We start from the raw sequence: 15038 nt of genomic DNA, 5'->3' as shown, positions 1-15038 counted from the left end.
ACACTGGTTTCGTTGGGTGTCACTATCACACTGGCTTTATAAAAAATAATTGGAAAGTTTTCATCTTGGGCTCTTAGACAATTGAAGGTAGAATTGGAACTGTTTGTGTTTTTTTAAAGTTTAATAACTGAAACTGTTGGAGTCTAATGATTTTTTTAAAACCACGTAACTTTTTAAAAGCTACTATTCTATAGAACGGGCTTGTTTAAATTTTTAATTTTTTTATTTCGGTTTAATATATGTCAGTTTTTTCAGAAATTGTCTTTTTCATCTAAATTTTCAGTTGTACTTAAGTTGAGCAGATTTGCTTTTGTCTTCATCTGAGATTATTTCCCCACTCTTTTTTCATTTTGTCTATTTTTGTATTTAGTCCCAACTCCCACCTTCATGACTCACGTACTTACCTGCATCCTATAGAGCATATTTAGACATGATATTCTTTATTAAAGTTTTGTAAATAGTTAAGAATTTCAGTTTTTCGAGTGTGAATAATCTTAAATGAAATGCTTGACGAATTTTTGGAGTACTGCTATAGTACATTAAGAAAACCACTGATCTAGTATATGGTATTTTTAATGTGACAGTAATTTAAACAGTATGGTACTGGACTTGGCCGAAAGATTCCAAAAATCACAAAGACAAAATAATATCAGAATAATCAAGAGTATTCTGTAAGGGTTAAGAAATGATTCTGAATTTACTATGACATAAAAAATTAATATAATAAATGGAATGGACTAGACAGATAATAGAGCAAAATAGAACTAGAAATTTGCATAAGGATTTTAGTGGATTACAAAGGATATATATATATATATGTGTGTGTGTGTGTATATATATATATATATATATATATATATATATATATATAATCTTTAGGTTTCTTTATTGGAGTAAGATTCTTGACCAATATGCAGTGATGTGTTAACTAAACAAAGACCTATGAAGAAAATTACATACTCTCCATCTAAGCTTTGCCTCAGGAGATGTTTTAAAGTCAGGAATAAAACAGATTATTCAGTAGTCAGTGTTGGAACAACCGACTAGCTGCTTAGAAAATTTAAGACATTATTTACATTTTATTTTTTTATATCAAAATGAATTCAAATTGGATCAAAGTTATACTTTTTTCTTTCATACTGTTTAAAACATAGCTAAAAAGCTAGGAAATTTCTGAAAATAATTTTAGGGTATAGAAGTCTTTTCTGGGCATGACATAATATTGAGAAGCTATAAAAGAAAACATTAAATTTGACTATATGAAAATTTTAAATTTCTTCATGGCAAAAATGAAGATAAAAGAACAGCAACCCATTTCTCTCCAATAAAAACATGCACCATAAATAATCAAAATCCAATTGGGGAAAAAATACTTTGCCATAAATATGATAAAACGCCAGTTAGAAAAATGGAATCAGACCAGCTCTTGATAAAAGTCAAGAAACATTTTATTCCTATTTACACGAGATGTACAAGTACATGAGTTTGTTCATGTTTATGAATAAAACATTGGTTTAATTATGCTAAATATATAATATATATAGCCATTCATAAAAAGTGACAGCCATTCACGTGGATATGGAAAGATATCTATGAAGAATTTAGCAAGCTATAAAATCAGTAAAGTATGTTTCCATAAATATGTCATATATTTATATACATGTGCATAGAGAAAACTGTTTGCAGGACTTTACTCCAGACTCTTCATAAAATAGTGGTTATCTCCTAGGAATGAGATAATTTTGGATTATGATTTCTTATTTCATGTGGCATGAAGTTTCTGGAGTTCTAAAATCTAAAATAGTGGGTTGTAGGTGCATTTTTTTTAAAACGGTTTTATTCACACACCATACAGTCCACCCTATGTGTTAATCAGGTGCTCTTGGTAATCACATAGTTGTAGATGAAATTTGGCATCTTAGAAATGTATAGTTATCTTAAATAAATCTGCATGTTCAAAAAGCAAGAACTCAGTTATTGCAAAATTTATGCAGTTTCATAGGGAAAAGTTTCTAATAAAGTAAAGTTAATAAAAAGTTAATTACAAATGAGCTTTGAAAATCCTGTAAATAATTTTAAAATTGAAACTCTGGAGATTTACCTTATAAATGTGAAAAAGTGTGTGCTGAATGTAGAGATTTATAAAATTAGGTCATCAGAACTTTTTGTCAAGATCTTGTTATAGGAAGTGTCAGTGATGTTTTTTGCCTTTTTTAGCTGTGTGAAAAAACAAGTAAATGAGTGGGCATTTTTCATGAAACGATTGGAATTCCATATACTGATACATATTTTAAATAATGATTATAGTTTCAAAAAATTAGTTGTTTTTGAACTTAATTATCATATTGAATTCTTTGAAAGAATTCTAGTTGTGTATGGCAGTTGTGTATGGCATTGTGATGAAGCCATGGGCCAAAAACTACTGAGCTGCATTTTAACAGGCATGAAGTATTTTAAATTTATCAGAAATTTATGTGAGCAGATTTAAATTTTATACCTGCAGACTTAACTATCACACAACTCATGTTAAGATGTCATTGAACTAGTAATTGTTTCTACCTTTCACATTATGCTGTATTTTGAGATTATACTATTGTTTTTTTGTGACTATGCATTATTTCAGTATGTTTGCTAACATTGGTTTATATTAGTTCATATTACCTTAATTTAAATGCACGATTTCCAAAGTGGCCTTAATGTAGCAAGCCCTTAGACTTGACTATTTCCTAAGCTTTAACTTTTATACTTTTATCATTTTCAATTAGATAAGCTTTGTAGGAAATACTGTGTTTTACAATAGGAAAGTTATACATTTTTTTCTTCACTGAACTATATTTGCTAATATTGATATATCAAGCATTTTATAGTAGTTGGGATCAGTTGATATAATTTGAAAATATGTGATATTTTACAGTTACAAATTATTCTCATTTGTCAGCTGAAAAGCATATGAAAAGATGCTCAGTCTCAGCCATGAGAGAAACGCAAATCAAAATCACAGTGAAATACCACTTAACATCCACAAGGATGGCTCTTATTTTAACAAAATTACAAAACAAAACAAGAAATAACAGATGTTGGAGAGGATGATATATAGAGAATTGGAACTCTAGTGCATTGCTCGTCTAAATGTAAAATGGTGTCGCTGTTGTGGAACACTACGTGGCAGTTCCTCAAAAAGTTAATATTGGAATTACCGTATAATCCAGCAGTTCACTCTTAGCTATATACCCGAAGAAAGTGAAATCAGGGTCTCAAAGAGATACTTCTACACCAGTGTTCATAGTAGCATTATTCACAGTAGTTAAAAGGTAGAAACAGTCATCAACAAAGGGTTAAACAAGATGTGGTACATATATACAATGATATATTATTTGACCTAAGAAGGAATGAAGTTATCAGACATGCTTGCAACGTTCATGAACCTTGATCATATCTTGAGTGAAATAAACAAGGCACATAAGGACAAATGCTTTATGATGTCACTTACATGAGATATTTAGAAATAGCACATTTGCAGAAACAGAAAGTAGATTAAAGGTTATCGGGATGGTAGAAAGGGGAAATGGGGAGTTTTTGGTTTGTGGGTATAGTGTTTGTTCTTAAAAGTTAATAAATAAATTCTTATTTGTGAAGGGTTTCCAATTATATTTGACAAATATATCATTTGTAAAATAACAAAGAAAATGCAAGAAAATACATTTTCTGGCTGTTGGTTCTGATTTAGATGTTGACTCTACAGCCAAGATCTTGAAATGTCTTAAATAACAGTTTTGTTGTATTATAAATGGCAGACCTCATTTTTCAAGTCAGATATTGGTCATTAGTGAACTAGATCTACTCAGTTATGAGAAATTACTGTTGGGTTGTTTTTTTTTTAAATGAATACCAATCCCTAGACTGTTTTTAGAAATAAGTAACTGTAAAAATTTAAATTGTAAATTATAATATAATAAATTGAGGAGTAAACAACCACAAGCAATGAATAAGACAGCTGTCTTCACTTTTGTGTTTAGCTGTTTGTTTTTTAATTTAAATATAAAGAACTACAAAATTTAAATTTCTTCATAAATTATTAATGTTCTATATTCCAATGTCCTTAATTGTTTTAGGCTGCAGTTCATGGAGCTCGTTTCAAAGGGCAGGATCTAAAACTGGCATGGAATAAACCAGTAACTAATATTTCAGCTGTTGAAACAGAAGACGTTGAACCTGATGAAGAGGAAGTATGTTCTTTTCTCCCCCCACTTGATTTTGCTGTCAAGTATTCATGGTTTTCATGTAAAACGTGGTTTTATGGCTGTGATTTTAACATAAAACCTTTATTCCTGTGCCATATTCCAGGCAGGGAATATCACATAAATGCAATCAACTTTAAATTTTCTGGATTAATGAGAAGAGCTGTAGATTGCTAATACAAAGAGAATATATGAAAATCATATATATGCTCACTTTTTGTATACTCTTAGAAGAAAATTAATTATTTAGATTTTTATTCACAGGAAACCTTGTAACATTTTAAGTTTTAGGGTATCTATTCTATTCAATTGCTTTTAACACTTCAGTGTTCCTTTATTTCAATTCATATCTTTTTAGTAGAAAGAATGCCTGCTATATGGTAGGTACTGTGATAGGCACAAAAATGAATAAGACACGGTCCCTATCATCAAGGAGCTTATAATTTGGGAAGGGGGTTGGTGGCAAACATAAACGAATTACGAAATAAGGCAGACTGATATGCTGAATACAGATTTGAACAACATGTTTCAACAACCCAGGGGAAGGTGTGATTGTTTTTGTCCAGAAGAATCTTGAAGGAGGTATGACAGTGGAGCTGGGCCCTAAGTGATAAAGAAAGCTTTGCATAGCCAAAAATTGTGCAGGGAGTAAAGTTGAGAAAGGCCAGGGGAATGAGCTTCAAGAAAGGGTGTTGACGAGTGCATTTTTCTTGGATAACAGCAATTAGTTTTAAGGTAGATGTGGGTATATAGAACAATGAAGTAGGGGAGCCCTTTGAAATCACAAACTTAGAAATAAGCAACTCTGTTTTGCTTAATCGTGAAATCAGTTGTAGACAAAAACATTGAGGAAGTTAAGAAATAAAGGTAAGGTGGGGAAGCTACATGATTCCGTATTTTATCTGTTAGATTTTCATAAATGGCACTTCGTTTCTTTTCAAGGGCATTTCAGGGCTGTTATACATATCCATAGTCAAATGCAAGAATAAAATGTTATTTTGAAACTCATATACATGATTTGTCATTTTATATTTTAGATTATACCTTTGTCCTTCCATGAGTTTGAATTGAATGGGGAGAAAAGCAGGAGAGCTCCTGGTATTAGGTATTTTGAAAAGTTTGAAAAAGCAGTTTGAGAAGCTCTTAAATTGTAGGCATTGGGGAAAAGGAATGCTGTTAAAAAAAAGTGTTTACATTCAATAGAAAAAATGTGAAATTTTATGCAGATTATTGGTTGATTTAGTTAGATGAGGCAAGTCAGAGAGGACTTAATATTTTCTTTAAAAAAAGTATTGAGAAATATTTTGAAGGTAGAAGATGATATAATTTGGTAAAGAGAGGTTGGGAAAAGGGCATGTACAAAGGTTTTCCTTGGTATTTAGGGACTGTTTCATGTAAGTAATAGAATAGATATATACTAGGGAAGCCATTGAGTGGATAAAGGTTGCTTTTCTTTGTTTCTTGAATGTTCTAGCTATAGAAATACCTTTGTATTCGACTCTGTTGAGAGAGATCAGTATTTAAAAGTATCACCTTTTTTCTTTTCTTTTTCTTTTCTTTTGGGTAAATTCCTAAATACATTTTAACCTAAAGTTTCAGGAAGAGTCTTTGGTGGATGACTCATTACTTCAAGATGATGATGAAGAAGAAGAGGACAATGAATCTCGTTCTTGGAGAAGATGATTTGACTGATCATTGATCTGCATATGCTAGAACTCTACCTGTGTTTCATTAGTATTATCTAATGTACTTTTACATATTTGTAAAAACAATTTTTGGTAAAATGTGATGAAGATGGATTTCACAAATAGACAAAAGAGAAGAAAACTACCTTCTGATCCTGTATTTTGAAAGATGGATGTTTGCATTTTATTTCAGTAAACAATTGCTAAAGACATCACACTAGAAACATATGCAATGTTTTTATTACATACTTCTGAACATTACAGAATTCTTTGGGTTCTTTGTAATTCAATGAATAGGTCTGAAACTTATGACCAATACTTGTTAAATTTAGAGGATTTTTGTTTTACTCCAAATAAGGAATGAATTTGCATTTAAAACCTTAATGAATGTTTTCAAAAATGAATAGATAACATAGTACTCTAACTAAAGTCTTCAAGTTATGTATTCATAATATTACATAGTAGTATGCTTAGGCTTTACTATGTATTAGCCTTTTGTTGGACTTGTGTATGTATTTTACCATATGGGTTTTAATGATAATGGTGTATGACTGCTTTGCATATGAGCCCTTACGCATTCAGATGTTAAAAATAAAGTGGAATGGTCTTTTAAAAAGAAAAGAAAAGAAAAAAAAAAACAATGACAAGAAAAAAAAAAAGACAAGACAATGTTCCTTGATATAAAAAAAGAAAAAAGAAAAAAAATTAAAATAAATAGACCATTCCAGCCGGTGATCTGCCCTTCCCCTCAATTATCATAAAAGGAGCTATAATCACTAACTTATAATAATGGTTACTGGTACCTTTACAATAATGTACAATCCATTGTTTAAAATTTATACCACTTCAGTTTGGTTTGATCCTATAAATTTTCAACAGATGTCTTAAAATTTAAAAGCAGGCTGATTAGTTTGGAACCAGACTTCAAGTAGAGCTAACATTTGATGAATAAGAAAGCATCACATTACATTTTGGATGTATGAAAGAACACTTGACCATTTGAAGATGTATGAATAAAGAAATGTACTATAGATACTACTTTAGGAAAACACTGTTTGGTAAGTGTTCCAGTCTGATATTTTAAGTGTGCATTTCCTATATTTGTATAAAAATCTTTGACATTTGCACAAATATTGTGATTTTTAAATGGATTTCTCTGGCAGCTGAATGTGGTTACTGAAAGTTGACACAAAATTTTCCAGGAAATAAATGAGTTCTTTGTAGAAGGAGGGGGTGGGAGAATATATATTTATCTTTTATTTTATCATTATGATTACAAGTGTTTCTGCCCCTTGATAGCAAGGTCACATTTTTCAAATCACTTTCTTCCTATACCTAGTTTTCATGAATCACAAAACTTATTCTACCACCATCATAGTTTCTTCCTAGTGGAATAACTAGTGGATGCTGTTCTTTTTCTTCTTTTTTCCACAGTTGGGGTTAAGGATGTGTTATGTTCTGAATGGTTATACTGTTTCATAGGGATGGCTTCCAATTGGTGCATATATTCATATTTAAAATTTCAGACTCAGACTTCAGATGTCAAAATGGTGACATGCCCCCATTAGAGCAATGATATTTTTTTTTATATAGTCTCTGTGTGTTGACTATGTGCTATTCTGATTCATTAGGTAAGTGTGTTTTCTTTTCTTTTTAGTAGTCGTGAAAGGTGCCAAATTGGCAGAGGCTCACGTTTCTTCTCTTTACACCAAACAGGTATTACAAAGAAAGTAAATCTTTCAAAGGCCACTTAAATCTCCATGCTGACTTTTGGCTTTTTAATTTGATGAGTACATTTAACCTATTTTTTAAATTATTGTAAAATTTCCTTTTAATGTAATGGAAATCACCTGTTCTGTTTATTGGTATCTGTAAGTAGCTAGTCAATTTCCCTAGTCTAGAATTCTGTTGTAACCTAGAACCTAAAATGTTTTGAGCCATATTGCATTGAATGAATCAGAAGACAAGCATATTTCAGTTTGGTCCCAGAGTATGGGAATTACATTTCAGTAACATCAGTTAGTTTCACAATTATGTTTTTGTTAATATTAATATAATTTTAATTATAAATATTCTGTAGTATTTGATTGCTACTGGATTTTTAAAATTAATGAATATGTACTTTCATGTGTTTTCATTTAAACCTTAAGATGCCCTTTAAAGTTTTTGTTAATTCCCATTTTACAGATAAGGAAACTTAGGCTAATAGAGATGGAGTGACTTGCCCAAAGTCACAGCTAGTAAGTGGAAGGACTGGATTTGAATATAGGAATTCTGCTTTCAGAGCCAACTTTTTTTTTTTTTAACTTATCTCACTGTCTCCTTTTCTAAGTATTCATCGAGCATGAGATTGTGTTTATTGTAAACTTGGTAGTTCTTATCTTCAAAGATACTGCACAGAATTAGTAGGGTTTTTGGTCATTAGCCAGTTCATACCTTTACCCTCCCTTTTAATACAGCACTTTGTTCATATCTCTGTTACAGTTACTTATGTTGTAATATAATCTATCTGGTTTATATGTTTGTCTTCCCCACTAGAGTGCAAGCTCCTAAAGGAAGGGGGACCATGTCTTATTCATCTTTTTATCTCTAGTGCTTATCACAAAGCCTGGATCATAGTGGGCACGCAGATGTTTGTTGGATGAATTAATGAATGAATGCATATTTAAATCTCCAATAAAGGAGTGACAATTACCTCCCTTGTTAATTCTTATCAATTTTTTTAAAAAATCTCCTTGAAGAACTCAGTTATTGGGTTATTTTGCTAAACAATTGATGCAGCTAAGTTTCTCACCAGTGGGGTTACAAGAACTGATGGATGTAGTCTTAGTGGAATTTCCACAATTAGGAAAGTGTTAATGTTTTGGTGTACCAAATGTGGTCAGTTTCAGGGGTAAGATTAGAACTGCTAAGAGCCATTAATCTAGTCCATCTCACAAGTTTTATATACCCAAAGATGACCTAGTACAAAGTACTAGATGAGGCTGAAGAGATTTAGCTTTTGGTCCCAGCTCTACAGCTAAATCTTTGGCCTTGGAGGACTCTTTACTTTTCCAGGGCTGTTTCCTTGTCTGTAAAATGAAAGGGGTTGGACTAGATGATCTTTAAGGTCCTTTTTACTCTCTGGTTCCCCTGGTGGTATATTAGTGTTTGATCTAAAATAACTTAATGTATCTGAACTGATTATCCATATCTGTTGTTGCTATTGATATTTCTATCATTTTTTCAGTGGTAACAACTTAGATTAGGTTATAAGGATTCATAGAAAATCTCGGTATATTTTTGTATATAGTGTTCCCAGATACTTGTATTTCCTGGCACAAGTTCTATTCAACCTATAAAATAAAGGTTAATTTACATATTCACTAGCACTTAGCCTCCCTAATTGTAATGTTTCCTTTTGCTTCTAAACAGAAAGTCTAAAAATAATAGTTGCCAATCGTTCTCCTGCCAATACAGATTTAAGTCCTTTTCATGTCAGTTTACTTTAGTCTTTTCTTTTCCTTTTATAACCTGCTACATAAATCCTGAAACGAGTATTTAATTCTACAGCTTTACTAACAAGTTCTGTGCTTTAGTTGAGATCTGGGCTGTGTAGGATGAGTTGTAAGTGGAAAGAGGATTAAGGACAAAATAGATAGCTTCTTGCAGAAAAATAATGAGGGAAATTATAATTTGCTGATTAAAAGATTGATTAGGATTACCTCAAGGGATGGTTGAGTTGTCATTTTACATTTTCACTCAGTATTTTATGTCTCAACTTAAGGGGTGTTGTTTTAAATGTATTGGATAATTAATTGTAACATCTAAAAATTTAAAGTATTTAAATGATGCCCAAAGCATTTAATGAAGACCTGTTGTAGGATGGGAGAGTATTCCATAGCTTTTGTTTTGCTGTAATATGATCAAATGTTTAACAGCCAATAGTTTACTATAAAACAACAAGACTTCACTGTTTTAGCTGATTACCTGTAGAAAGTATGGCTGAACTTATTTGAAGGGAATTTCTTGTTATTAGAACTGTTTTATGGGGACCGTATTTCCAATCTTACTTAGAACAGTAATTAGTGGCTTATATAAAGATTACAAAAGGAAAGTGAACATTTGCTTGTTTGGAATGTAGAAATACTAATGACCATTTAAAGTATTTTATTAACTTTATCAATTAATCAACAATTGAATAATCAGTCATTTTCTTCCTATTTCCCCCTTATAAATCATGCAGACTGATTTTCAAAAATTAGTTGTGGTCTTTTAGAATTTATATATTTGTATTTTTTCTCCTCTTATAAAAGTATTTTACATAGCCTTTTAAAACAAATACATCCTACATGAAATTCTGTTTAAGTAGTTCTGCAGGTGTCTTTCTCAAGGCTTGTCTTGTTCATCTAAAACCCTAGAAATTAAGATACAAATTTAATCTAGAATTAAATCATCAGTGTACATTATTTGTAGGGCAGAAAAATTTTTCCTTCTATATCTCAGGAACTACCTTCTTGTTAATTTCTTGAGCTGGCTAGTTAATATAAAGTGTGATGTATACAGGTTTTATAGGCCTGTAGGGAAGAGAGTAGTATTTCTTCTTTCTGAATATTTTATACCCATAAAATGACAGCAGATAATCTTCCAAAATAACTACCTAAAAGTCACATGAAAGAAATCTTGGTAAACTTTGAACTTAACTGCTGTTCTATTCTCTATAATTTCTAATGAAAATATCATACTTGTTTAATAGAAGTTCCTAATTTGGTAAATAATTTTCTTGCAGTTTATCAGTATTGTGTGCTCATTACTTAGTGTAATTGGAAGCATTTTAAAAATTTTACTTTTGTATCAACTTATACTTGTTCCTTCCTAATTCCCTCCCAACCTGTATTTTTATTTTATCTATCCACTCATCATCATCCAAGTTAGTCTTCGTGTAGCAGGCACCGTCTCATTTTACTGTGCTCCCTTTTATTTGTTGTTGACCTTTGTCCTCAGTAAAGAATTTTGTCCTATAGTGTGGTTAAATAATGGAATGATTATCGTATGCAATTTAAGGAATTTAGACATAGCGTACAATTACTTTGAATCTTTGGGACACTTAAGAAAATTGTTCTTTTATTTATGATATCTTGGAATTTGTTCATTATCTTAAAGCTTCTTTGCCTACCCATACTTCTGTAAAAACTTGATGTCTGGTCAGTTACTCAGTTTCCTGAACAAAATTTTAGATCATATCCCTGTTGTAGTACTGTCATCTTTGCAGCTTAATGTTAAGGAAGCATGATGCAGAGAGGTTTGTTAAAATCATTTTAACCCAAAGCTGATCTGTTTTATAATTTGTCTGCAAGTTTGGTTTTGATTCTTTCCTCAAATAGATTTTTTTAATGTTTAGAAAAGTTTGGGATCAATTTATGGTGTGATTCAATTTTAACTTTTATATTTCCTACTTTCAAAAAATGTTAATAGTCTTCTCTTTTTCCAGCAGAGAGAGATCATCATTGCCTGAATTTAGCCTTGTGACTACAGCAGCAAGACCTTGTTCCTGTCTGGAGACGACTGTTACAATAACATCATCTTACCATTTTATGTTTGCCCTTTTTCAATTAGAATAGATGTTTACATGTACTATAATTAGCATCTTATCTTTTCAGTTCTCTAAGGGTACATCTAAGTCCAGAAGTGTATCTGAGTGTGTGCTTTGTCTGACATTATTCATAAATGTTCTCCCCCCTTTATAACCATTTGTTATTTAGACATTTTAGGAAGGAACAAGGCCTCTTGGTTTCCTAATATGAGCTAAGTTCAGTCACAGCCAAATTGATGATTGTGTCTAGGGAATCTGTAAAACCATGATGCTGTGTTCATTACCTTGAAAAATTCAGAATTAAGAAAATGATTTAAAAATTAAGCTTCGGTTTGGTTTTAATTTTTCTGGGCGTTAGAGTTGATTTCTGGTTTAGGATAGCCACTTAAAATAATTCTGAACAGACGATAAAATACTTTTTTACATATAGTAGTAGCTTGCTTTTTCTTCTAATTATACACACTGAAGTAATTGCCAAGGCCACTGACCTGAATACTTTTTAAAAAAATTCCTAGTTCTTCAAAACCACAAGGAGAGTACTTTTCTTGCCTTTCGAGTAATAACTGATGATTTGTGGATTATAAATATTGAAAGAAGTGTCTATTAAATGTCAGATTTATGCAGTTTTTCCATGTTTTCCTTTACTTGCAGTCAAGACAATCTTAAAAGCAAGGAGAAATAGTGTGTGTCTAACATTGTTGAAGACTTTATATTTTTTCCTGTTTTAAAAAAAATGTCCAAATTACTTATGGTTTAAAGTTAATTTATAAGGACTGATTAAATCTCATCCTGAATATTCACCCCAAGTATCCTTTTTATAATGGAAACCATAAAAAAAGTTTTCACAAAGTTAATTTCTGAGTATTTCCTCATGGATTTTCATGAGGCATTTGAGAAGTTGGAACTCATGCTTGGTAACAACTCTTGATTATAAAGTCCAAAATATTCTTGATTCAACTCATCCTTATTTTTTTTAGTTCCATCCAACCATGCTCATTTTTCACCTTTTTATGCGAAATTGACTATTCTGCAAATTCTTTTTTTCTTGAAAATACATTGCGTTTGTCTTCATGAAAAATAAAAAGAATATAGTGAGCATATTTGTCATAATGTAAATTATCTGTGTTAATCCATACCAGTTGGACACTTAGGTTGTATTTAAAGGAAAAGTGTGCATTTGGTAGGTCTTTTAACATAATTATGACCTAATAACTTCACATTTTTAATTGTCTTTTTTGGGGTGGGGGGGAGTTCAGATCTTCAAATCTTCAAAGTAACAAATAGCTGTGGGTTATTCGTAAATACTTTGCCAGATTAGTTTGGTACTTTTTCTTTTCAAGGAAAAATTCTCTGCCTCTATAACCCAAAAAACATTGTCTGAAGAGATGGTACTTGCTGTTAACAGTTTTGGTTGATTAATAGATGTGGACCACATACCAGAACCCTAAGCTTTATTTTGTTTGTCTTCTATTTTTTTACTACTTGCTTTTCAATTAAAAGCAAGATTGAACATGCCATCGGAAAATCAGAAGCCAAGATGATTTGATTCTCATTAAGATCATTGTGCTTTTTGAAAATTGCTGTGAGATCTAGTAAGTCAGTTCTATGCTTAAATTTCCACATGTTGTTGATTAATTTAATTAAAAATAAGGATATTCATTAATTTCATTGAACAAGATTCCCATGGAGCTATGTAGATAACTGTACAGAATCACTTTTGTGTAATTGAATGAAAGCAGTTTACTTCTGCATGATTGCATTATGGGAACCTTTTATATATCTTTATATTTTTCAATATACTTAGATTTTACACTATTAACTGCTCTAGTCATGCTATATTTGTTTTTTTTTAATAGAGTTTATAAATATATATGCTCAGTACAGATCAACAATATTTTTGGTCTTGTTTACAAGATAAATACTACTTTAAAGTGATGCAGCCCCTCAAGTGTCTTAGGAAAGAAAAAGTCATTGGTGCTACAAAACCTTTCAGTGTCATATTTGAAGCTGTTGTCTAGACTTGACTAGACTTTATGATCACTTGTAACTTACTCTAATCTAGCAGCATAAGTATAAAAGTGGTCTTTGGTTAGGTAAACAGCCCAGTCCATTAGAAACAACTCATAACTTGAAGATAAATTAATAATGCAGAATGACTATATTTCTTATTTGTGGCCAGCTTATAGCCCCCCTCATCCCCCCAAATGTAGTTTATTCAGTTTATCAGTAAATATTTGATAAGAGGAACAGTGTTAATTTGCTGGAATAAAAAAAAAAAGATCAATTCAGCATGACTCAGTTTTCCCATATTTCAAGTGGAACTTTTTTCTAGTCCTAAAATAGTATGTAATTCTGCTCTGCTTTAAATTCTCATCTGCCTCATTCAAAGGAGGCAGAGTAATTCTTAAAATATTTACAAAACATTTGATGAGTTTTAGATATTATTTACATTGTATGTTTTGCATTGATGTATAGATTTTTGCGTTGATGAATAGATTTGTTTTGTCCCAAGACTTCATTCCAGCACCTTAGTGAATGTTCTTAAGATACATTTTTTAAGTATCAGCAAAGCATTCATAGATGTTTACTTTTATTCTCCGAGTCCTGAACTTGTTTTGGGTGTGATACTACACAGAACATGTTGTCTGGCACAAGATTTCCTTTAATAAGTGGTTTATTTTAACACAATTTCTGTGGATTGTTGAATCTGAAAACACCAAAGGAGTCTTTTTCTTGCCTGGAGACTGGTTTTTCCAGTTTTTAATACCTGTGCCCATAAGTATCCCATTTCATGAATGTGTGTTGGCATGGGGGGAAAATTCCCTGCTCTTTGAGTGGAGCGAAAGTAATTGGTTAAGCTGTAGCAGCTTTTTTGTTTATTTTTAAAAGTGATAAAACTTGAACTGAAAAAGGTAAAACTTGAACTAGAAAACTACTCTTGTATGCTTAGAATGTTTATAGTATTACATGTTTATGTGGGGTTGTCAGCATTTTTATTATTTATAGTTGAATTATGTTTTGTTTGTTAAATAACCATGATGTTTATTATTTTTATATGTTGAAAAATTTTAAAATAAAAGTCTTACTAAAAACAGTTGTTAACTTTTTAAAATTGTCCTACATCTTACATCAATTATATTAACATAGAATAGAAATAAAAATCTGTAGCCCTCAGGTATTAATAGTCCTGAAAATGTCTAGACAAGGAAATGGCTCCACATTGCCTTTTCCCCTCTTGTTAACCTCTCTTCTTACTTGACCTGAGTTCTGAATCAACTAAAGTACGAGTCTGTTAGGTTACTGGCCTATACTGACTCTTTTTCTTACACGTGCACAAATTCTTATTACTGCTTTTCCTGCTATTTCCTTTTACGTTACCATTATAAATTTTTACTTTATTCCATTTGAGGGCCAAAATGTTTTTGTGATGAGTTGTAAGTATACAAATCATGCTGTGATATCAAAGAAGGAATGCCATAGATTCTGAAATGAAGTTTGAAAAAAAGTTCTTATACTGTCAACCTCCAAACTGTTGACAGTTTT

The 15038-nt window shown here is 31.2% G+C and overlaps 1 protein-coding gene across 13 annotated transcripts in view; it reads left to right on the top strand.

Moving 5' to 3' along the window:
* RBM26 (RNA binding motif protein 26) overlaps nucleotides 1–14602 on the top strand; it is a 96950-nt gene extending 82348 nt beyond the window's left edge. For 11 of the 13 annotated variants that reach the window (XM_077158507.1, XM_077158499.1, XM_077158498.1 and 8 more), the window contains 2 exons: nucleotides 4113–4226; nucleotides 5832–6972. In XM_077158507.1, coding sequence (XP_077014622.1) covers nucleotides 4113–4226; nucleotides 5832–5921 — 204 coding nt within the window. In that variant the 3' untranslated portion in view covers nucleotides 5922–6972. Of the gene's footprint in view, nucleotides 1–4112; nucleotides 4227–5831; nucleotides 6973–11393 lie in introns of those variants that run through there. The other 2 variants (XM_077158503.1, XM_077158502.1) reach the window with 2 other exon arrangements.
* Nucleotides 14603–15038: the final 436 nt, after the last annotated feature.

Source organism: Tamandua tetradactyla, chromosome 4 (genome assembly GCF_023851605.1).
Source record: "Tamandua tetradactyla isolate mTamTet1 chromosome 4, mTamTet1.pri, whole genome shotgun sequence".
Classification (NCBI taxonomy): domain Eukaryota; kingdom Metazoa; phylum Chordata; class Mammalia; order Pilosa; family Myrmecophagidae; genus Tamandua; species Tamandua tetradactyla.
The sequence above is the reverse complement of the archived record's forward strand: the minus strand, read 5'-3'. Positions and strand labels throughout refer to the sequence as shown.